We start from the raw sequence: 25,415 nt of genomic DNA, 5'->3' as shown, positions 1-25,415 counted from the left end.
AACATGTCCTGGAACAGAGAAGAAAAACCTGATGCAAACCCTAGAGAAATACTTTGTATTATTCTGTGAGAGAGCTTGAATCTGGGTCTGAGAGATCCCTCGCGAGTGTCTTCAGTACCAAGCTACTGTCAGTCTCTTCCTCTTGTCAAATGAATATTTAAATATGTATAAAAAATGGAACAGCTCCATCAGGAGAGATGGGGAGAGAGCGATATCTGCTCCTTTTATTGAAGCTTGTGGGGATATTTATTGGTAGAGTTTGCTGCTTGGCGATGTTATGAGATCCTGGCTGTTACAGGATGATGATATAGCAGCATTTTTTAGGAGAGCCTTTTTAATCTTTTTTTTTTTTTTTTCCCCCCAGCTGTGAGATTGTAACTTTTGGATATGGATCTTGCTGTGATCATTAGCCTTGTTCTTGACCACAAATGTTACTTTGGTCTATGAGGGTCAATCAGTTTGAAGAGTAGCACTCCTGTACAGTGCCTGTACAATGGCTTCCCTAAGGAAACAATGTTCCTTTCTGTACTATGTGCAGAAAAAATAACCAGTGACATTGAAGATGCTGGTCTTGCGAAGGGTTCAGGAAACACCTTCTCCAGCCACTGCTTCAAATGGACCCTACTCAATGTAAAGGAGGCTGAAGCCAGGCTTGCAGCCTGCGGGTCTGTTGTGTTGCTTTTCACACACACTTCAAACAGAGTTTGAGCCACACAGCAAGGCTTACCTCTTCTCCCATGCTTCTTGTGGGCTGCAGTGGCATGAGAAGGATCAGTGTTGCAGAAGGGACCACAGGAAATGATAAGTTCATTGTGGGTAATTAGCTCCAGGTTTGTCAGTGATGCTTAGCTGCTGCCTCGGTCTTCACATACAAATGATTTTAAATTTATGGTTGAGACCCCAGGTCTGGACACCATTCTAGTGCATTTTGAATCAGAGTGAGTAAGGATTTAGTTGTCAACATAAGTTGCGTAGCAAAATCTGAGTTGATAGGAAGGCCAACTGGCAAGACTCACTGAGTGGCCAGGACTCCATAATAATGCGTAAGCCACCTGCTTCCCCCCTTGTAATTTTAATGTATTTGCATTCAATTTTCCTCCAGCTGTCTGCCCTCAGAAATGAATGGCTGTTTTTAAATATCTCCAAACAAGTATTTTTTATTTATCTTTTTAACATGTTTTGGCAGTCCATGCTTCTAGGCTGCTCTCACAGGCATCCACTCTAAGCAGTGTCCAGGCAGCCACCGGGGCCAAGGATCTCTCAAAATGGCTCCATTTTATTCCAATACAAAGTGTCAGGCAACCCAACATCCCCTAGTACCTTCTCCCTGCTTCCTTTACAGGAGCCTGTTCCTGTTATGCGTCCTCTCTCCCTCCGTACTGGATCCCTACATACAGGTTTTTAACTGGGAATCAGATTTCTCAGCTACCTCTAGTAACATGTGTCTGTTCCCTTACCAAGGCTTAAGGAACCATCTGCTTTTTTGTCTTGCCAGTTACAAAATTATCTCCAGGTACTCTTAAGTTAGTCTTTCTCTTTAAACGGACTTGCTGAGTTGCCATTTCATCTTGAGAAAGCTGTGCTGGCATGCCGTGTTTTTCTGGGACTCATTTCACTTGGCGACTCACAGTCCACAAAGGCTTTTGGGCTCCTTAGCTCCTTCGTTTTCAAAGCCTCCCACAGACACACAGTGAGTGGAATCTTAGCATGAGTACGTCCAGAAGGCAGGACATTTTGTTTCACTGTTTTTTCGTGGTGGTGGGAGGAGGCAAATGCACAGTGCAGCATGGCAAGGGTTGGAGCTTCCAGAAACAGAGCGTAAATGTTCAGCATGTTCAGTTGCAGTCATACAAATGCAGATCTTTTACAGCCTCTCACTTGATCCAACCTGAGTGCCTCATCACAGGAAGAGATGCTCAGGAGTATTCCCTCTTCCTGCGCTCACATTACTGCTCCATGCAGTCAATATGCCCTCTTTAAGCGGGGGGGTTGTGGAGGCAAGGGGAGAGGGGAGAGAAGTGTGAACAAAAGACATGAAAACACTTTTAATGTAAGTAAAACAATGGCTTTTGTACTGACCTCTGCAGGCTAAAGTGTGTGAAATCGAACAAAACCAATCTCAACCTGGCACAGCTGCACAGGGAATATTTCACCCTGTCTGGCTGAAATGCATCAAAAGATCTGAAACAAGAAGATTTACTGGAAAGTGCAAGGAGGATTAATAATAACTGGTCACCATTGTACCTTCTCCCATAAAAGAGAATATATTGTTAAGCTCCTGCACTTCAGGACACAAGCTCAATCTAAGAAGCCTACGATACATTTAAGAATTTTCTTTGATCCTAAATTGTGTCACCTAGCCTGCAGCATGTAAGAATTATCTTTAAATGCTTGTTGTACACATTACTGTCTAGTGTAGTTTTATCTTCTTACAGCATTGCCAAACCAGTATAGAGACAATCGATGAATCTAATAGGAAATGGTAAGCTAGCTTGCTTTGCAATTTAGAAAATTGATGCAGGAGGTAAACTTCTCATGTCCTGTAGTAGTATTGCATACACAATAAGACAGCCCTTTATTTTTACCGTTACAGACCTTGGAAAACACCAAATTCCAAGGCATTTTCAAGAAGGCCCTTAAACCTGCTGGGCCTGCACAGCCATCCTGCTGAGGCTTACCCCAGAGGGGAAAGGCATATTAGGGAAGAGAGTTTTGAAAGAGCAGAAAGGCTGTAAGCTCGTGCAAGTGGGAAATAACACAAAGATTAAAAAGAAAAAAAAAGATAGAAGGAAAAATTTTATAGGACAGGTTAGGTTGTTTATTTAAATAATTTCTTTGTCATTGTATATCTGATCTGTCCATTAACCTAGCAATAAAATGTTGACGTTCAGGCCCTGTTTTCGGAGCTGACTCTGTAGAGCAGTGGCACCATGGGGTGCAAGGCACAGTGCTGGTCTGTGCCTGTGCAGCTCCCAGCTCCCCATCAGGGCACGGGGCTCCACAACCACAGGGCACTTGGTTCGCCCTTCCGTCCCACCCAGGGCATATCATGGAGGAGTCTGCTTCCTTTGCAGTGCGGAGGAAGATGGCTCCCTGGTGCCACAGCTGTCACAGGGAAGGCAGGTGGCACCCTGATCTGGCCCGACTCATCTCCCCTTCGCAGCCCTCCCTGGTGTTTGCCTAGCTTCTGTATGCAGTGTAGTCCTTCACCCTTTCCTGAGGTTGCAGTGCATTTTTGGGAAAGCATCTTGAATGCTCACAAGGATAGTTGAAGGTTTTAATGCCAAAAATCTCTCTCTCAGCAGTTGGTACGTTTGCTGCTTTTGCTGGGCTATTTACTGGGCTTAAGCCATTAATGATTTTGTGGACACATAGCCCTGTGACAGATAACAGCTCTTACCCAGTTCTCTCGAGTATGTGATGTGTATTTCAAATAAGAAAATTCAACAAACTCAGTCAAGCTGTTCAGTCCCTGTCAGTTTTTTGATTTAAGTGAGTATTTAAAACTCCCAGAATACAGTTACATGTTTCCAAAGGGACTCTTACAATTGATGTTGAAGAATTGGAAAGAAACACAAAATAAGGGAGTCTGAAATTTAATAATTCAATAGCAATCTCTTCTAGCCCTACTGCAGCATTGTCTATTAAATTTGAGCTGTGTAATTATATCTAATATTGCCCCCGTAGCCTTGAATTTGCATTTGCTTTAATAGATATGATGTAGTTCTGCCCCATGCACCAAAAAAGGACAGAATAGGTGATAAATAACTCTGAGATGTCAATTCCACACTTACATTTTTTCTAGTTATTTAAATGAATACTAAAATTCCTATTTATTTAAAAACCAGGCATGGCAAATGTATATATCAAATTATATACCAAATTGTATATCTGTGTACATATGTGCAAGATAACCAGTCTGGAGATAGAGAATTTATTTTTTCCTTCTAATGAATAAGGCACTGTAAGTTTTCCTTGCGAATTATCCAGCTAACGGGAGTCCCAGCACACGCACAACCAATCACATGTCACTCCTAAGGCAAGCTGAGGAGAAGGAGCAGGGACAGAGATACAATATGATTGGGATGATTGTCATCAAGTACAAGCCAAGAGGTCTGGCAGTTTAGGCTTCTTCCTCTGGGTTTCCTTCTGTGACCAAAGAGAGGCTGCCTGAGACTACATTTAAGAGAAATAAACTAGAAGAGCAATGAGGTTCTGCAGTGGCCTCCCAGTAAGAGCAGTGGGGATAAACCCCCCTCAGACAAAACCCAGGTTATATTGAATTAGTTTACAGGGCACAGTACCGGCACCCTGGGCTCCCATCCAGACTTCTGCTTCTTTGTCAGCAGTCAGAGCCACATTTTATTTGGACGGTCCCTTTAGGTGAAAGGGCTGTTGTGTAAGGTTTTATGTAATTTCCTCCCTTTCTCAGAAGCTTCCAGCTCGGGGCAGTTTTGCCCCTTTCTTTTCATGGATATTCAGAACTCCGTTCTCCCCGGGGATTTTGACAGGACATAAACCCAAGGAATGGCCTCTGAGTGCAGCCTGGTTCTTAGCAAAGGACTCCCAGAGAACTTCGTTTTACAGCTCCTTCTCTTGTTTTGCTGCTCTCAAGATGCTGAATCACAGAATGTTGTTTTACTTTCGGGCACTGCTGTAGCACCAGGCAGCTTTGTATAATGCATCTCAATACTCAAACACAATGACGCATAGATACACAATCACATCAGAGGGGAGCTTTACAGTTATGTACCACAGCCTCTGCTTCCTGACTGAAGGGAAGCAAAGGCAGTACTACAGAAATCCTGGGGAAGGCTAGTATCTTTCTTGGCATAAACCACAGGAATAAGGACACCACTTGTAATTTAATTTCTTGCTTGACTGGATCACTTATTACATTTCCTTGTATTTTTGTATTTGTATATATTATTTATTGCATTTTTATTCTGAAATGTAGTCATAACAATCCAGTTAGGATGCTACAAAAATACACCAACTCATGTGAGTGATACAAACAATTGCATTGACATGTAGGTATAAGTAAATGATGTTTATCTGCTTGGTACCATAATCTCACGTTGTTTTGGTTAGAATTCTCTCTGTGAGAAAAATAAGGAAGAAATCTTTTCCTTTTAGGAATGTCAAGTAAATAAATAGGTATTGAAGGTCGCATCCAGATAAGCACCTAAAAACCTGGGTATTTCCTTATATTACACATAGAAGTCAGACTCCAACTCTCATAAGCACATACTTAGGAAAAAAAAAAACCACCAACCCATGTTTAAGGGGGGGTGGTCTGAAATATCATTTTAAAATGCATAACAGCCATTTATTTATTTAATTCGGCATTTTAAAATGGAAATGGAATAAAGAACTAAAATACAAGTCTTCTAGAGGCTACTTTAAGATTTTTTTTAAGTCAAGAATGCATTTTACCTCCTTCCTATCCTCAAAGGTGTGATGTTTCAGCCCTGTGCCTCAGTTATTCACCTCCCCTCAGCAGAAGCAGAGCTGTGACATTTCATGAACACATGATAATTCATGTACAAATACTTGCTAGAATAAACACACAGGATATTCTGCAAGTGTTTATTCTGCAGGGATCTCTGAGCCACCTTGTGATTTCATACATCTTTGAGCTAATTTAGAGGTGAACAAAAATTTGGGTACTGAAGGATATCATGTGGATCCCTGGCATTCTCTATAGAAGGATAAGGCTATAAAACAACACAAGCACTATACACATCTATATACAGTTAATACAGGGGTTTGGTTTTTTCCTCAATTAAGATGTAGATAGAAGAATATTCTTGATTCATCCCAGCAATTCTGTGTGAAGTTACTAATGTGAAACGCAGAACCACTGCTAATTTATTTAATCCTTTTTCATGCTTAGGGACACACAAGCACATAAGAGCCCAAGAAGAGGACAGCACTCTTGGATGTCACCTCTTTCACTGGTGTGAAAGGCATCTTGCATTCTGGCTTCTCCACCAAGTTTATCCCTGCCTGCGATGAGCACTGCCCTTTGCTCAGGGATGCCCCACAAAACAAAACACTGCAAGCCAAACCGCAGATGCTGCAAGCACATGCTGACGGAGCACCTGATTTTTGGCAAGACTCTGTAATTCATAGGTGAATCACACCCCGAGAGGGAGAAGATGGTCCATCTCTGTTAGAGGACTGTAGACATGTATGGTTTTCCACACTGTTAGAAATTAAATTGTCTGAGCAGGGGTTTATCCTGATTATACAGTGTTAGTCTCAGTCCACCATTGCTCTATGTTTCATTAGAGAAATACCTTTGAAGCCCTTGGTGGATGACACTAGCACATACGTTTTGTTTGCTGCAGGAAGAGGCCCGCGCATTGCTCTGTCAGTTGATCAGTAATGTGTTTCAAAGCAAATTTGTCAGGATGATGTCTGCTGTCACCAAGGCACAAAGACCTGACTATTCTGACTTATATCATCCCTGTAATTTGGGAATGCTCTCCACAGGTCTTCCCTATGCTAAGGAACGATTTGAAAAAAATTTCTCACCAGCAGTAGCTCAGGTTAGCTCCCCCCAACTATTTGTGCTCCCAGAGCTGGGAGTATTTTTGACAATGGGAGTTTTACTAAACTTTGGAAACAAAAGGCAAGCACTTTCAGCTTACATACGTCTCAATAGCATGAATGATTGCACTAGCCTTTGTGAGACCACAAGCTGCACACCTTTGTGCCTTACCATCACCAGCAGCTGAGTTCCAGTTGTTACAGGGACAGGACACAGCACGCTAGCCAGGCACCTGCAGAAGCCCATTTTTCTTAAAATACCCCAAAATTCAGACACGTTCATTTACAAACACCTGTACTACCTCCTACAATATTTAATATTATCCTAATTTTTTCCATTCTTCACATTACTTTCGTAGAACACAGAAGAAGATGCAGAGGCTGGTGCTGGACAGAGTGTGTGGCAAAGCAGAGGCTAACTTCTGGTGCACTACTCAGTCCAAAATCTGGATGCATTATTTGCTAAATGCCTGTCCCACAGATGTTTGTAATAGAGCAACTTTCTTTCTTCCCTTTATTTTTGTCTAAGGTGATTTAAGAATTTGTAAAGGGAAGGGTGAGGAATTTCAAAATCTCCATCTTCGCTTCCTGCTTGACTGTGATTTTTTTTAGCTAGTATGTTTTGATGCTTTTTTCACCTGTCTTATGACACTGTTTTCCATCTGTCCCAAATGCACTGAGTACCATTCACACCCAGAGCAGAGATCTGATCACATTCTCCTCTGTTCTCCCAGTTCTTAGCTCTGTGCCCCAAGGACTCTGAATGGGCAAAATCAGCATTGCCAGATCTTTCTTTGGGGTTTCTAGACCCAGGTCTGAAAGTCTGCAGAACAGATTATGACAGATTTAATGTCCACACAGAAGACATCCACTGTCAAAGAGTCACTAAAAATCATGACCAACGACAGAAGTTACGTTCTCTGCTATGCCAAAGGACTCTAAGAAACCACTTTAAGTGTGGGTTGAAAAGGAAAGTATATCGTGTCAATAGAACATCTGCCTCCACATTAAAGTTGTTAAAGACTATTTAATTTTGAAATAACAAGTCAGCTAATTCTTCAGAGCATATATGTGCTCTGGCATTCAGCCTCCCACACCTGACAAGCATAGGTTTATAGGCATTATCACTGTAAACAGCAAACAATTGTGCAGGCTAGGAGTAATCACACAATTTGTCACTTTAAAGCCCACTTGAAAACTAAAAGCTCCATGTTTCTTATTACTGCATTATAAACAATTTACCATTTCTAGCTTACTGCTTCAGTTATCTCTTAAGCTGTTTCCCCTTCTCTGCTCTGTGGTTCTTCTTTTGTGGTGTACAGGATGCGGTTTTCTTCCACCCTGTAAAATTAACCTTACAGAGAGAAAAAAAAAGAAAAAAAAGTGGATTATTGTCTGCTGGATTGTCCTTGAGCCAGATCTCAAGGTCAAATAAACATTAATGTCAGCACCAGAGAAGCTGTCCTTCCTGCCCCTGGTTTGGGGAACTGGGGTTGTCCCTTTCAGCAGCAAATCATTAGATTAGCTCAGCTCTGTTGCAGCACCACAGCCAGAGATGTCAAAGCTGATCTTAAACTCTAGCAAAACAAGTGCCCCCTGATCTGATTCTAGCAGCTCCTCACTAGTAGATGGCTTGCTGGTGTTTGCATTTCAGCCTCTGATCCATCCCAGGTATCCCCAGGGAATCACAGGCTCAGTTTAAATCCTCATCTGCAAGCCACCTTCTAGCTCGTATACCCTCCTTCTCTTTACGCAGCATGGTGTTTGCAAACTATTAATTTTTCCTCATCCTTAGTGTGTTAAAGCCAGGAAATTCAGCTCTTGTTGCTTTCTTACTTCAAGCTCTTGTTATTCTTCCCCTCTACTTCCATGGAAAATGTCTTTTTATGTTCTTTTCTGCCCAGTTCTCTTCATGGCACAAGCTGGACCATTTCGGATGGTTCAGTTCAACCTGTCTTGGCTGGCTTGCAAGCCTTGCATTCCCAGATCAAGCATTGTCTGGAAATTGGGACTTACTCCATTTTTTTGCATCCCACAGGCCCCCAAACCAGCCAGCTAACCAGACAGACAGCAGCAAAATACCCAAAAAACAACCAAACAACAACAAAAAAGCAAATCCCAGAGTCTGTGTAAGCTCCCACAGAGGGATTATCTACCTTGAGCAGACTGACAAGGACTGACAAGGGGCTACGCTTGAAAGTGTAGCCACAGCAGCACAGACGACCGCAAAAAATGCCCAGCGAGCAGATTAAGCGTGTGGGTGGCGTTAACCCTGCCGAGCCGTGGCCTGAAAGGGCTGGGCTAGCCGGCACTAACCTGCACTGCCGCCAGCTCCTGTGCGTGCCCAGGTGGCAGGTTAACACGTGAGCACGCGGGGGCAAGCCAGCAGCTCCGCAAGGGTCCTCGGGAGCTCGCGTGTGCACAGCGTGGGCTCACGGGGGTGTAGTGGGAGCTCGCACGGGTGCGCAGCGGGGGCTCATGTGTGTGTGCAGTGGGAGCTTGTGCGTGTGGGCAGTACAGGCTCCTGTGGGGTCCGAAGCATGGCCCCACGGATCTCTGTACTCGCCACTCAGTGAGCAGTCCTTTCTCATTTACTTTCTCATATTCTCTGAAACCTAAGTTATACACATTTCTTAATCCTTAGGGTTATATAAGTTATCTCAAAAATCTCTCCTGCCACCATCCTGGACAGCCAAGAGATTTGCCTGTGGCTACTTTGGGCTATCATAGCGTGTAAATCCACAAATGCTTTAAGCTGCCCTAAGCCAGAAATGACACCCTAAGCCTTCCTTTGCTCCGTGCTGTCCCTTCACTTATGCAGGGACAAGAGCCTGGACAGCCACACTGTGAACTGCAGCGGGGAACTGATAATTTTTTTTTTCCCCTTTCTTTTTCTGGTTTAGCTCTGACCCAGATTAGTTGTCCCTGTCATTCCCTGCCAGTTGATTGAGCAATTGCACCAAGGGTTGTGCCGGGGCGGAGGGGAGGGTGGAGCAGCAGGAGGGAGCAGCCGGGGAGGGCCGCAGCGCTGCCCCGGGCACGCAGCTGGCTCCTACCGGACCAGGGTGACCTGAAGTGCAGCCTTAGCACTGTCTCCGCTGTGCAGCTCAGCGCCGGGTCTTTCTGAGCATCCTTCTGGGACTATGTTCTCCTTGGTGACTGTGATCCTTCTGTCCTCTTCGGCAGATGCTCACGCCTCAACAGAGAGGGTGTGTTGTGAAATCCCTCCTGCTCCTCAGTCCTCCACGGGTGAAAATTATCTGTATGTCTCACACCGCCTGGCAAGGGCGAATGACCCTATAACCTCCCTCCTACTTGCAGTGCTTTTTGCTCCACAGCTCTTAATGATTTCCTTCTCTCCAAAAACTGCCACTGCGCCATTGATTAGCATAATTAAGTTAAAACTCAAAGCAATTATTTCCAACCATCACTTCACTTGGAATTCAGGACTTGTGCTTTAAAAATGAATTTGTACTGAAAACCTGTCCATCTTCCCAACTTCATCTGTTGGCTTAATGAAATACATTGCAGAAATCTATCAGCTCATACAAAAGGTATTGAAAATTCAGCTCCTCTTCCTACAGGAAAAGGACATGGCCTTGCGTCTTTTTATGTAGGTATCTTTTGATCCAGCCATGACAACCATACATAAAACCCGACCTTTCAAGGACACAAACATCAGAAGATGAACGTGCTTCTGCCTAGGAAGATGCTAGGCAGAAGATTTAGAGAGGCAAGAGGATTTGGGATGAGTGTTTAGTTGAGCACGTGACTGATCTGGTTCTACATATGAAGCGTGCTTACCTCCCCAGTCACCTGGCAGACTGCTAGAGGGTGGAGGAGGTGAAAAGCAGGCTGGAAAGTTTGTGGTGTTGCTGAGCTGTGCCTTGGGAGTGCAGAGGGCGGTCAGTCTGAATGCTGGAGCAGGAACTACTCTAGGATGTGATGGTAGTGTGCCACAGGGCACATGGCACAAGGCTTCTCCTTTCCTGTATTAAAGCTACGGGTTATACCTAAGTTCTTAAAAACTAGGGAATGATTCAGGGCTATCACTGTAAGCATCAGCATGCTATCAACACTCCTCTTGAATCCCCTCCCCACCTTGCTTTCATCCTAATGTCATTAATGGTCAGTTGTTTCAGATTAGATTATATAAAATTGGGGGCTGTGCTTTTCTGTATATTTTTGACTATGGGGAATGTGAAAGCTTTTCTTACAGCTTGGACAATGTCTAGGGTGGAGGATCTCTGTCTGTGGTTTCAGATGATAGGTAACACAGTGTCCTGCACTTCAGTTATCTTGGACACCAGACAGATTCATTCAATTTGTGTCTGTTTGGGAGTCTGGATGAGCAGAGAGAGTAATTCCAGAGCAGAAGGTGAATGTTTCTAGTTTCATAGCTGTTCAGATATAAAACATTAGATAGCAATTTACACTTTCCTACAATCCTGACACAGGATTGTAGGAACACAATCCTGTTTGCCTCGTGGGATGATTCATTTACACTTAAGAGAAAAAATAGTGTTAAAAGTGGCTCTTCCCTCAGATCCTTTACATTCCTCGCTGCAGCTTTCAACAGGCCTGTTACCTACCCTGTTCTGAATGACTGGCTAGAAGCATTTTTCTGCTTCAAAGAACATAAAGTAAAGCAATTAATCCACTTCTTTCAGGAACCCTCTGCACTGCCACCCTCTTTCCTCTGCCAGACTCCCTGTTACTGCACCCAGGGGTTCCTTAGAAAGCAGTTCAGACACTTTCATGATGGTATGCCAAGTCCCTGTTCAAATGCACAGAAGATCCATCCTGCTTCTGGGCTCAGGTTTCAGGAATTACCCTTGAGAAGACTGCCCCCAAAATGACTCAGTAATCCTCATATTGTAAAGATGGGCAGGTTACCTAATTTTCTGGTAACCAGAGGAATGTATGTGAAGTGCCATCACTGCCTGCAAGGCTAGGAGGAAGAAGACGGGATACATTGTTGTAATTAAAAATAGAAGGAAAATAGAGAGGTACAGAGATCTGGGCACTAATCCTGAATCAGGGCTCTGCAGTATTAGCACACACTACTAGTAAGACAAAGCAAGCCTACAAGGATACTTCACATTGAATGCTTCAAAAGCATTTATTTTTATTTATGCAGTTGACAATGATTTGATAATTGCAAAATAATTCACTGAAGTATAATCAACATGTGCATTACATTTCCCATAACACTATACATCCAAATTTCACTATAAATCCAAATCCAAATTCTGCTGAAGCATGAACCTTGAGATTTAGAGCTGATTTCTGTGGTGTATATGCTGTATATCACTATATGGGGATCCTCCTTGACCTTGACCAAAATGCAGACCACTGCTTTGATGGAGCTTGGCAGCATTTTAACAACAGCCTCCCACAGAATGTAAACCTGGCGAGGCATTTGGGGGTTGCGTACTCTATTGCATATAATATCTGTGTTTGATTTTGGCTGAGGAGCACAACTACAGGCACAGTAAGAAAAGAGTTCACTGTATTTTGAGCATGTTGGGAAGCATTTTGGACTGCCTGAGGAAGCAGGCTTCGTTCTTTCTTTCACATAGCAGGATTTCATAACAAGATCTACAGATGCTCAGAGCTTGGAGAGCAAAATGCTCTGAACTCACTCCGGGGATATATCTGAATAAGAAGAAATGCAGGGGTAGAAACAAGGGATGCCACTAAGAAAGCCAGAAGCGACTGCAAACTGCACTAGCTGAGGGATGATAGCTGGTAAAGCCTGTTGACTCAGAAAGACCCAGGTCCCAAGCAGTGCTCTGAAACAAAAGCCTTCCACCTTTTCCAGGGTCCCTGAGCAAGGCTCTCGGTGGCTGCGTGCCCTCTGTTGTCCATACAGCACCGCACATGTGTGAAATACATTTAGAACTGGATTTTTCTCTCAGATAATCAACTGCGTGTTGCTGCTTGATTTGTAAAATTAGCTTCTGTGACTGAATCAACTACTAATTTCTGACTTTCAACAAAGCAGGCACAGAAAGTAGAAGGCTCTTGTTCTGTCAATAGGTGAAGAAAACTGAAGGTCTGTAGAAATGTTGGATATTCTGTTTAATCAGGAGCTTAATAAACTCTGTAACTTTAATAGGGTGTAGGAGAGAGCATGGTAGCTAAGTTCCTGATTATGATTGCCTTTAAATTGTCAAATCGCAGAGATCTCATTACATCTGGTAAGGAATTTAATTATTCTAGAGGCTTCAAAGGGAGTAGGTTTACAAAATTGCTCAGCAGTACGTCTTATTTGTGTTTTATTCATAATAGTTCAGAAGTCATCTCAAGGCATCTACCTCTCCAAAATGGGTATGCATGTATTCTGTGTACATCACGCTGTGCTCCCGTGCTTTAGTATGTGGTGAGAAGAATGGCTTGTTTGGCTCATGAGCAGCTGTACTGAGTACGTAGTACATGCACATACCATCCATGAATCTGTTGTTTTGAGGTAAACAGAAGTCTGGCAAGCATGCACTATGATTGTTTGGACAAGCATGCACTATGATGGGGAGAAATGCTGAATTTTGATTTGCATTTTATTTGCAATACAATGACAACTTTTTTTGCAGAAATTCATTGATACATTCCATGTGCAAAAATACCTGAGATTTTTGTCAAAGCACGCGCGTGTGTGTATATATTTTTATTGATACTGGGGAAGACAAATGGAAGTTTGCATCTGCTTGATAGGGTAAGGGAGAGGACAAAAATTAAGTGGAAATTGTCTTATATTAATGGCCAAAACTGCCATCTGCAATCCCTTTTGGAATTACCATTGCAGACAGAGCATCTAGGACACTTCATTTTGTGTCTACCTCAATAAGGCCAACATTTCCATAAAAAAAAGAAGCACATACAGTGAAATCACATATAATAAAAGCTAGTGACTATTCAGCTAAAGCTAAAAAGTGAAAGAAAGGAAACATTTGGAAAAGCAGATCATGGGAATAAGAGGCACAGAGAAAAAGCAGGAGCTGAATATATATTAAAAACTCCACCAACAAAAACTTTTGGTGATGCTTTTGTAAATAAGATGCGAAAGGCAGATGCTCCTTTTTCAGAATTTCGCCCTGCGTTGAGAATACCAGGGGAGAAGTCCCACTGACAGCTAAATGCACAGCAGCCCTTGCCATCTGGTATGTAAAGTGCATCAGGGCTCAGCAGAGGAAGCAGGGACAAACACCATGAGAACCTATTTTAAACAATACCGTGCTGGAGCCAAGGAGAAACCTGTGTGCAAGTCGAGGTGACTGGCCCAGTGAGCAAGAGGAGGAAAAATGGGAAAGCCCGCAGTGACCCTTAGGCATAGGTCAGGGACAGGCACCCTATTGAGTGGTATAGCCACCATGTGTGCACATGTGTATAACCACTCACTGGGTGTCTTTTTCTTTTCAATCTTCAGGAAGAGGCAGCCAGAGTTCTCGCCCACCAGCCAGTGTCCGTCGGCACATGTGCAGCTTTGAAAAATCCCACACTGCAGTGAATGTGTAAGAGAAGCTGCATGACAAAGAGTGGTTTTACCCCTTGCTTTCTCTTTCTCATTGGTTTATCATGTCTAATGATGGGACAAATGTGGTGCATGTCATTAAAGATGGGAAATTTGCTTATGTCCCCTGTTTCGCACAATGCCTTAATCTGATTGTCCGGATGTGATGAAGAGGACACTAAGTAATTTTTTTGCAGCTTTTACTTTTTTTTTTAAAGCCTACAATTTTGTTTGTAAATGCCTACAACCTTGCAAAAACATCTTTTTTTTTGTACTAATTTTACCTTCTTTTTCCATTTAGCCAACACTTTTTTTCTTTTTTACAGTTTTGCATGGAGATGACATTATCCTGCGTGCTTTAAACAACAATCTAGTGGCTGTCTCACCTTTGCTGTGCACAGCTCCTGCTAACTGTGCTTGTTAGTGAACTGCTGCTGCAGAGCCAGCAGAGGGAACACAGAAAACACTGGTTTGGTGGGATTCGCAGAACAGGGAAATCATGAGCGGGCACATGTAAATAAAACCAGCAGAATCTGGCCTAGGAACAGTCACCCTAAAGTATCTTTAAACAATAGCAGGGAAATTTTTCCTGTTATAGTGTCTGAAAGATGTTCAGATTCTGTATATTCTCCATTCAGTGAACAATAGCAAAGTTCAGCTCTTCAGAAACAAGAAGTGCCAATACTGCCCTCTTTGAGCAAATGCAAACCCGATGGAGAAAACATGCTAGCTGTTGCAAAAACCGAAAGGCCTCGCCTCATTTCTGCCAGGACAGATTTATGCTCGTTTCCATCTGATAAACTGCAGATGTGAAACAGTGCTGCTCCCTGCCCCAGGGAAGGTTGTGCAGTGACTAGGTGGAAAGCTGCCTCTGATCCACTGACACAGCATTTTGAGCGGCGCGGTCTCTGTGCGGCCAGAGACGCTGTTCAGCTCCTCTAATCAGCGACAAAGCATTCTAGCTCTGTGTATGCCTCTGACAGTCTATGCTATTTGTGGACAGGTAGCAATAATGTTAATTCAATCAAATCTGCCCCTCTGATTTGCAGATTAGAAGAAATACATACGATGCGTCATACATTTGGAGCAGTAGTGATGGTTTTACAGGGCCTGTGCAGCAACCAGATTTGCCGCCCTTAAAGACAAACTTTACAAAGCCAGTGTCAGGAGCAGCACAAACATTTTGTTATTAGCTTCCAGTTCGACAACAATATGCCCTTCTTTTCTGATCCGGAGCAAGTGCTGCAGATTCCCAGGGCACAGATCGCCAATTGTCTGTCTGGAAAGACTGATGATGAAATGGGAGTCCAACACAGGCATGCCAGTAGAAGGCAAAGAAAGGCGAATGCAACAACAGATTATATTCAAAAAGCATGGGCACAAACTGTAAAACTCCTGAGCACAGGGAAGGCTGAACCTCCTGCTTTTTGCATGACAATGCTTGGGATTTTTTTTTCAGTTTGGAAAAAAAAAATCCTCATCCACATGAGCTCCTGAAAAACACCTCTGGTGGGACTCCAACCAGTCAATGGGAATTCAAATGCTTGTGGCAGCTGCACAGATAAGAAAGGCTTTAAAAAGCAACGGAGCTTTTCAGACTGCTGAGCATGAAGCTTGCTGCTTTGGCTTCTCCCCCCGCCCCTGCCCCTCAGGCTTCCCTCCCCTCCAGCCAGGGCTGATACTTTCAGAGGCCTGGCAGTCTGCACTGCGGCCAGGGCAAGGGCACGTCCTCCATCAGTGACCGACTGCCGGAGCTCCCTGTGGCCACGCAGCCCAGGCTGAGCAGTAGGCATGTGTCCGTCATATCACCAGATGCCCATCACCGCCACCTGGCCTCGTGCCTGAGCCTCAGTCACCAGAACTGCAGCAGTTTGTGAGTCTGGATTTTCCTGAGGAAGCCCTGCTTTGCTACCCCAAGATGCTAGAAATCACCACCGGTGCTATGGTTTCCCTTGCCTTCCAGTTACAAGCAAATAGATGTAGGGACTTGAAACTCGCTTGTGTTTTGATATACCCAATACTTAGCGTTGGTTATTATGCTAATGTTGATCTCCATTCTCCGTGTGATCCTGGAGATGGCCAGAAATGCAGAATCATGAAAATACATAATAATAAAAAATTACTGTCATATTAAATAACTCAGAAACATCAGCCTTGAGTGTCAGGGCTCTTTACTTCTGAAGCTGCACATTTGTTACCATGGAAACTTTCAGATACACCCAGAAAACCCACAGGCTTTACTAGCTGCTTTATCTACTACAGCATGTGAGGGAGAGCTGTATGTTACAAACGAGGGGCCTCATGACTAAGCTTCCTGTGGCAGCTGGGTTAAGTTTGCACTCAAAATGCTGGCATGTCAAGGCAAGTCTGATGGCTCTTCGAGCACTGTTTAAACTGTTGGGAGTTTAATTCTCAAGTATACCAGAGAATCTGACAAGCTATAATGGGAGAAAGACCTCATTGACTGCTACCTCTGCAAGGCCTGCACACTTTTTGGCAGCAAATATCCAGAGCAACAGGCTTTTACCAGTTCATTAGGAATTTATTCCTGCCCTGATACAGCTATTGACTAGGAAATATTCTGGATTTTCAGTGTAATTTTTCTCTATTGCAATTTCATCTAGGGCTCTCAGTTGTGCATCTATATGCTATGTGAAATACCTTCCAGCCTCGGTGCTAATGCTTTTCAGATGTTTGAAATCAAACTGAATATATTCAGCTATTTTAGCTTTCTCTCACACACTGTCTTCTCTGTCCCTGATGGTTTTTTTGTTGCTGTTTTGTACACAGCTTCCAGTTTGTCAATATCTTTCTGGTAAAAAAAGTGGTGCCCCAAATAATTTCCCATCAGAACCACAGAGGATTACAGAAAGCAAGGACAAACCTGCAACTGTCTTAATTACTATTAAACTGCATTCATAGGAAAGACCTTCTAATCTCTGTACCATGGTGTGGTGCTTTTGAGTGGGAAACACAGAATTCATGGGCTATTTCTGTGGCTTTATTATATTCAAAAGTCATTAATTAGTGTTTCTTATTCAACAGGAGCTCGAGATTTTTTTTGATGGTATTTCTTCTGATACAATGTTTTTTGAAGGTTGTTGATCTCCATAGCCTTCCAGCCCTACACATTATTTTGTCTTAATTGCTCCCACCTACACTTTTCCTAAATTAATTTTGTTCTATCATTTTCTTCCCGTGTTCCTAAGCTTTCTAGGTCCCTTTGCTCAACACATTGTAATTTTCAGTTTTCAGGTTCTGTTAGCTGTGCTCCTTTTCGAGCCTGTGTGAATAAATGCTTCAGTTCAGGTATTGTCATTGGTTGCACTGTCACATACATTTATTCAAATATGCAGCATGAGAGACTCTTCAGACAACACAAATGTGCTTCTCCATTGATATCAGAGGATCTATGATGATTTACACCACGCTTTTTCCGTGCACTAACTTTAAAATCCTTAAAAAAAATTACGAAGGTGATCCAGTAGCATGTATTCATTCTGAATATTTGGTGGAGTTTGCTTATTAATGACAACAAAATAAACAGATTCAAAATTTTTTCACTAGTAAGAGCACTTTTTAATTTCACTTTGATTTGCAGGTTTCTGATCTTCATTTCTTGAACACCAGAAGAATGCTATTTGGGACAAACTGTTTATTATCCTGAACTTTGTATTATCTATTAGAACAAGTTGTTTTCTCCAAGCAACACATTAGTAGCTATTTGATTTTTTTTTTTTTTAAATACTTAATGAAGAGTTTGTGAGCTGCAACACTGCTTTGCTCTTTTGAGGACACTTTCATAATGTCAGACAAAATATGTTTGCAAAATCTGCAAATATATTTCTCCAAATTATTTGTAGTAACTTATTTTTGATCAGTTTGTTATAACAAAACACACTGGTGAACCAAAAGTTTCTTCACTAATAATTAGATGGATGACTGAAATGTGACATAGGTTCTGTATTTCAGACGAGACTAAAAATTAATACTAGTAACTATAATTAGTAGTCAGCCCTTTATACACATTATCAGTGTAATATTCTCATACCTTTGTTGAGCTAAGTAAGATCTGTGATACTAAAGTTGTAGGACTTCAACTACGTTGAAGCATTGCAGTAAGCGTCTCTCTCGTCCCCCGCACCCCGAATTTACAGTTGTATAAAAGTGCCTATGTACATATACGTAATTGTTAAGTCTCAAAGTGAATAAATCTATTTATTTAGGGATATTTGGCTATATCTCAACTGCTGGATTGGGGAGTAATTCCCTGCCCTGGAACGAGGTATGAGCCTAGCAGTAACCCAGTTCCATGGTAGCACGAGCGTAAAGTGTCAGTCTCCACTTCTGGCTCCTGCTTTCCCCATCTGGGTGACCAGGGCATAGAGGTGGGGCGGGGCGGGGGGAGGGAGCTGGCACCCTCTGATCCTGCCCCAGGGGTCTGACCCCAACCTGGGGACTCTATGGATGGAAACCAGGATCACGTCACAACATATTCAGGCTAGACATAGCTACTGTATCCACGTTACAATCTGTATAATACTAACATTTCAATTTAAATTTTTAAATTTCAATTTAAAAAAAAAAATCAGCAAAAAGTCAGTTATCAATAGGGCCTATGTGTAGCTCAGATCAATGTCATGTTTAACTTTTGTAATGGAATAACTAATGAAGGAAATAATTAGGTTAGATTTAGTTGACATAAGCCAGTGGCAAGACGGAGGGTTGGAAAGGTGACTCTGGGCTTGCGCTCATCCACAGCAACCCCCAGTCTTATCAGGTTCTGCCCCTGTGAGACAGCCTGACAGCGTTATATTTTCCTGTAGTTTGAGTAACAGTTTCCACCATCCATTTAAAGCAGCTCTCTAATTTACATAGAACGTTGTGTCCCATGCCCAAGGCAATTTTGTCCTAAGAAAAAGGGAGGGGAGCAACAAGAGAAAGTTAGTTCAGTAATTTCAATTTCCAGACACACCAGTGGGAGGTTAAACTTTGCTCTAATTATACAGCACCACAGAAAGCATTGGAGTCACACTGTGAGTGCTGTTGTAAGGTCCTCTTATCACTGAGATAGAGATTACGGTGTAAATGGACTAAGGCTGAAATTGGTTTGTGATTCTTTTTTTCTTTTAGGTGATAATAACTGACGCTTATCAGGCAAAAAACCTGAGCATACACCAGATAGGGACTGTGGTCGATGATGGCTCCCTCACTCTTGGGTTAGCCATGGAGAGGTTAAACCTGGGTTGGTAAAAGAGATGAGTCCCTAGAAGCAACGCTCCAAAAATTAGGCGTGCAGGAACATGCTAACCAGCGTGGCTTGCTCTGTTTGATAGGGGCAGGGTTGACTGCTGCAGCTCCGAGAGGAGGGTCCTGTTTTAGCACAGGGAGGTATCACTACCCTGGATTAAAACAAGTTCACTCCCTTAATCAAATTTCATGCCCCAGTGGCCTTACTGAAATGGAGACAATAATGGAAGAGACCTTGGGGATACCAGCAAAGCATCTGCAATGTGCTGCAGTGCAGGTACTAGCCTTAAATTTTAAGCTTGTTATCCTGGGTCCTGGGAATGGTGAGGCCAGAGCAGGACAGAGCTTTGCTCAGGTTCATTATTGCTTCTTATGTGATTGCAGGGTTGGACAAAGCTTGTGGATAGCTAACTGCTTTTCTGTGGGCAGGGCAGAAATTCCTCTGCTGGCTTTCCTAGGAGGGCATCCATCAGCAACTGCTGTTTGGGCTGAAAAAGATTTTGTCCAATGCACAGATTTTGGATGGGGCCTTTCCTTTGCTTTGCTTCTCTGCTGTATCTGTAAGCTGGCCATCTCTGTGTAAGTGCGCAGGGACAGCCCCGCACATGCTGCTTTCTGGAGCACAGTTGTCAGGTGGCCGCTAACGGTGCCCTGCTCTGTGAAGGTGGGAGCATCATTTGTTGACTGGGCAGTACCTGACACTGACCTTGTCTGGTTGCTGATAAGATAGTTCAGGGTTTGTTTTGGACCTAATTTTTGTTGACAGAATTGATGATAGCCCCTTCTCAGGTTGCATTTAATGTTCATTCCTAAAATTTTAACTTCATAGAAGGGACCACTAAGTTATGCCAATGCTTCCTACTGGCTGTGGCATTTCAGTTAATATAGTGACTACAAGGAGGTAGGTTTGACCAAGGTATCAATCTGACAATGAAAGAAAGCGAACATGTATCACTTTTCTATAACCTCTTCCTTTGGTTAATTGTCATTGCTGCTTTAAAAAAACCAGCCTTATATTATAAAACTGTGCCCCGAATCTTGTCTAACACCACCAGGCCTGGCCCAAATGACTGTATCCCTCATCTCAGCAAGCTTAAGATGCTCCCTCAGCTCATAGCCACTTGGAGAAGATAACAGACCACAACTCTGGCATTCTAAAGGGATGAAATGGGGGATGAACTCCAAAGAGATCAAGGAATGTCTCTTCTTTTTAAACTGGAAAGGCTCTTTATCAAGCACTTTGCCTGACTGCATCTCCAGCTGTTTCATTCTGGCAGTGACAGGCCCTATATCAGATGAAGAGCCATTTCCCGATATGTCTGTTCCTAAAGTTAACTTCACCAGAGCACCCTGGGAATATCACTCTGTTTAACCATTTAATGTGGTATCAGTTAGGGATTGTTATGCATAAAACATTCAAGGCAAAAAAGACAAAGGTCCAGGCAAACATGACTGAAATTATCTAATTCTCTATGCGCTGGGTCTCAGGCTATAGCTTCGCTGGTGAGAAGATCAGAGAGTTGCACAGGCTAGATAACCTTAGACCACTGGCTCTCAGAAATGGGGCAATCGTCTTCCACCGCAGGAGCATTCAGCCTCTAAGATGTAAAGAAACCTTTGCTATCCAGTGCCTAAAGTAAGACATCTTCAGGACCCTGCCGTGTGTGGAGGAACCACCAGTCGTGAGGTGCTCAGACTCAACATTGCTCCAAGGAAGCCACCAAGGTCAGATCCCCCAGGCACTGGCAGGAGCAGGACTCTCTTCTTGGCCTGTGACTGGACTTGAGTCTGGAGCAGTCCTAGTCACAAGCAGGAGTGGGATTTTGGGCAGCTGGAGATAATTAACAGTGAACAGTGAGCCCTCTAACAAGATGTAGGCATGTCCCCGGGGTGAGAAATGGCAGGGTAGGAGTGTTTTGGACCACAATCTCAGATTCAGGTACATCTTCTTTTAAAGACTTTCTGCAAGTAACTATTAAGGTCTGAAGTTGTTTTCCAGTTTGTTTCGTGTCTAGAATCATCAGCTGAAAGTATCTGAAAATGACTGCCCCAGAGTCATGCAGAGAGTACACTGTAAAGATCAATGCATGTATAAAACCAACACTTTGAATTACCAAAAATAGCGACAGATCTGCTCATGGAACTAATAAAAATTCACACAAGAAATATACTTATATCTATTCCCCAAAAATACAAAAAAACCTAGACAAAGCTGTGGTGAAAATTGAGAAACAGCAGCTAAATTCAATGTATGTCGTGGTCTATAAATTAAAAGCAAGCCCACCTTATGTGTTGATAGGATATTCAAGAACCTGTCTGAACGTTTAGGCTAGATGCAAGTACTTGAAGAAATAGTGCTTGGAGTGTCACACTGGGTAATACAGAACTACAAACCTTAAGATCCCTTGAAACTCCAAGGAGTTCACTCCTAGGCAGTAAGTGTAAAGTCTAAATCCTATGGGAAATTGTATAAAGGAAAAAGAAAGTTAGGAAAGGCAAATAAATACATGATGGACATGAAATTGGTAATGGTCTTATTGATAAAGGTGAGAAAACACCAGTTAGTCCCACCTCGTCACTGTGCAATTGAACACCACTGTGTTTTCAATACCCCAACTGTGATCTGGCTTGCTGCCCTCTCCTGCCTTCATGTGGAAGAATCGTCCCTTCTCCCATTATACCAGGCAGATTATTTAGAGCTTCACCTTCTCCCACAGATGCTGCCTTCAAAAAAGGTGACAGTCACTTAGCAAATGGTGACCATGCATCCCACATACAGTCAGGATTGTCACCATTGCTTTGCACAAGCGAGTTGAGTCCTATCTCACCAAGACCTAGTTCAGGTCTGAGCTTTTCCAGTCCCATCTTCACTTTTTGTCTAAATGTCAATTAATGCCATTCAAGATGGCTGGTCTTTGTTCCAGGATAACAAGCATTTTTCTTGCATGTTAATTGTTAATTCTGCCTGAACATGTCAATCTCGGCGTCACTCCCTCCAAGCTGTCCAGCAAGACAGAGCCCAGGTATTTCTGTGACAGTCTTGTGACTCAGTCTGAAACGTGACTCATTAACAGGCTAATGGTGCACGGACACAGCGGGGAAAGAGCTGGAACGAGAGACTGAGAACAGTAACAGAAAAGAGAGATTTCCCGGTGGAAATCACCAGATTGACCCCATGGAGAGCCACTGCGGCTCTAAAGCTATTTGTCACAAGGCCATCGGAGTCAGGAGCAGTAAGCCCTGGCAAGCGGAGGCAAGGCGCTTCGGTGGCACCAGCTTTCGCCGTAGAGCGAGTCGGTAACAGACAGATCCTGATTAAGCGGTTTGTTCACTTTTGGGTATTGCAGTCCCAGCGCAGTTTGATTTAAGTACGGCCATTGGCTTGGGCTCGATGAAGTACATTACGGAGAGTGCTACAGAAGAAAGAAGTCAGAAGAACAGAATTTGAGAGTGAGGGAGAGGAAAATGAACCGAATAGAAGACAGAGGTAGTCTCTCCTTCCTTAAAATAGCAGTGCTTGCCTTTGATGTAAAATACAAAATCTTGGGAACAAAATGAGATAGAGACTAAACAGATGGTGTGAGGAGGGATTCAAAAGTGAAATGACGCACCAGAACTAGATATGAAGAAGTAAATGATGCAGAAGTGGACTTAGCAGAGGAGACAGCAGTTATCATCATGTTTTTTTTAAAAAAGCCCTTTGCAGTGTTTGTAAGCTATAGCATCAGCAAAATACAATATGAGAGCACTTGACTTATTTTCCTCTGTACAAGAAGAGACTTGTTTTGAAGTCAAAGCAGACAAAATGTGTTTCTGTGTGAAGAGTTTGTAGATCTTGGTATGTTAAAATATTACTTTAAAAATCTTTCACACCCAACAGTTACATTCATTTGCTTATCTCTCTAGCACTTCAAAAAAAAGTATACCACAGCTCATTTTGATCAAAACGAGAATGCTTCTAAACCTTCATTCTTATCTTTTCATTGATCACTATAATATACAGGTTTCATTCTTCAGCTGAGAACTTGGCTTTTTTTCCCCTCTAGGTTAAAGCTCTAAATTCAAAGAGCTCCAAGTCCTACCAATTAGGGATAGGAGTTACTTTGGGGAGTTACGAATTTTTTAGATTGGCCTGTGAGCCAGTTCCCACAGAGGTGGTGAGTCACAGGTCCAGCATTTGGAGTCTGGAGTCGGAGATGAACTTCCCAGCTTGGATCGATCTCAAATTCTTTTTTTCTCCAGGAATATTTACTGATCAGCAGAAAAGTGCCACATTGTCATGTACATTTCTTTTCCGTTTTGCCAGATTTACAATATTATCTGTGTTGTACTGGTTTCTTCCAGCTATCACAAAGTGAGTCAATTTTTTGTTGGAAGTTCAACTGGCAATTATTTTCTCCCTGAAAAAGAGAAGCACAGGAGTCTGAGCAAGGAAAAGAAAAATACTCAGAACAATATTGCAGGCTGTATGTAAGGGAAGCGATCTCCCCTGGTGTGTGCCGTAGCAGGAGGCAACACTGCTGTGCCAGCCTCCCACCCAGATTGCCTCCCACCTGCACTGCAATCACAGGGTCTGAAATCTAATCCTTTGTTTACTTCTGCCCCCTGAGGTATGAAACCCTGAGATAAGGCTGCTTCGCATAAATCATCTCAGAATTTCTCTCCTGTCTCTGGTTTTCACCCAGGTGATATATATTATAATTTGTAAATGATCTCTACTGCCTGACCTGCAATTAAACAATTGCTTGGTCCTCTTACGCACGCTCAGCTCCCTGTCCCCCCAGCTGCTAATGAGATACCACTCTGCTTTGAGTGCTGTTCCCAGCAAAGGTACAGGGAAATGCAAAAAAACCCACTACAATTCCTCAGCGTCAGCCAAACACCCCAGCACTTTGATGGGATCCAGCCTGCGTGCTGGAGGGTTCGACTCGCCATGATTGTGTTGCTGTTCGTTCCTCCACCCACACAAACCAACTGCTTTCAATCCCAGCATTTTGTCCTGGTTTGTAAATAACAGTCACTTGGGAAGAAGTGTGTTTGCCTCCTAACTGACGCAGGTCCTGCGAGTCCTTCATTTCTGTAATAGCTAATCTGTTCCTAAGTGCAAATGGGGGCCAAGGAATAAAAAGGCAAGGAGGGATTAGTACCAATTCCTCTCTCTATCCAGCATGCTAAAGGCTGAGGCTGTGGGTTGTTTTTCTTCCAACAGCTTGGAAATATTTCCTATAAGCTATAAATCTGGCTTAATTAAAGCTCTTCCTGTGACTTTTTCCCCCTTTTTTTTCTTCCCCGTGCGAGGTACAAAATGACATAGCTAGAGCCCTCAAAACACCGCCAGCCCTCCCAGAGCCCTTCCCGGGGGCTAGGCTTTCCAGGGTGGCTGTGGGTTGGGTAACCAGCAGGGAGTAATTGCCTTTGGATGAAAATCGCAGTAATTGCTGCTGTTAAAAGAGCATGTTTTTTCCTTTTGTAGTGTTTCTGGGAGGACGCGAAGAACTGGAGGGGGGGGGGCTTATTAATGAGGCAAAGCAATCAGTGTTTTTGTAGGCTTGTTTGTTATACTGCCCGTGTCTGCGTAATGTAAATGCAAATAAACCCATCTTTATTTTATTCATAGTTCTAATGGAAAGTCTGTGTCATGGTCTGAACCAGGTGGAAGACAAGCTCCCAAGGGGGAACACATGTGGCACAGACTCTCAGTGCATGTGAAGAGCCAGGAGACAGGGTGCAATCAGACAGCGGTGATCAAACCCCTCACTAAAAGCTACCACGGCCAAAGCAAGAGCCTGACCTTTACTGACATCAGTAGTAAGACTCTGTACAATGTGGTGGAGGAAGAAGATAGAGAGCCCGTTCGCCTCAACCAGCCCGGCAGCCCCTCCATGGTGGTGCACAGGCGGGTGGCGACGACCCCCCCGCTGCAGGCCATGGCGGAGGAGCCCCCCCTCTTCTTGCCTGAGCACCCCCCCAAGCCCCTGCCCCTGCAGCCGCGGTCTCTCATGGACCAGCTGCAAGGAGTGGTCAACAAGTTTGCCACCGGTATCCCCGACTTCAACGCCGTCCTCCCCGCACCCGGCTCGGGGAACGGCGTGCGGCCCCC

The 25,415-nt window shown here is 43.4% G+C and overlaps 1 protein-coding gene across 1 annotated transcript in view; it reads left to right on the top strand.

Moving 5' to 3' along the window:
- GRM1 (glutamate receptor, metabotropic 1) overlaps positions 1–25,409 on the top strand; it is a gene marked incomplete at its 3' end in the record, with an annotated part of 42,173 nt that extends 16,764 nt beyond the window's left edge. Inside the window, exon 5 of the mRNA XM_009585149.1 lies at positions 24,933–25,409. Coding sequence (XP_009583444.1) covers positions 24,933–25,409 — 477 coding nt within the window. The remainder of the gene's footprint in view (positions 1–24,932) is intronic.
- Between the last annotated feature and the right edge of the window lie 6 nt (positions 25,410–25,415).

The sequence above is a fragment of the Fulmarus glacialis genome, unplaced genomic scaffold (assembly GCF_000690835.1).
Source record: "Fulmarus glacialis isolate BGI_N327 unplaced genomic scaffold, ASM69083v1 scaffold24059, whole genome shotgun sequence".
NCBI classification, from domain to species: Eukaryota; Metazoa; Chordata; class Aves; order Procellariiformes; family Procellariidae; genus Fulmarus; species Fulmarus glacialis.
The sequence above is the reverse complement of the archived record's forward strand: the minus strand, read 5'-3'. Positions and strand labels throughout refer to the sequence as shown.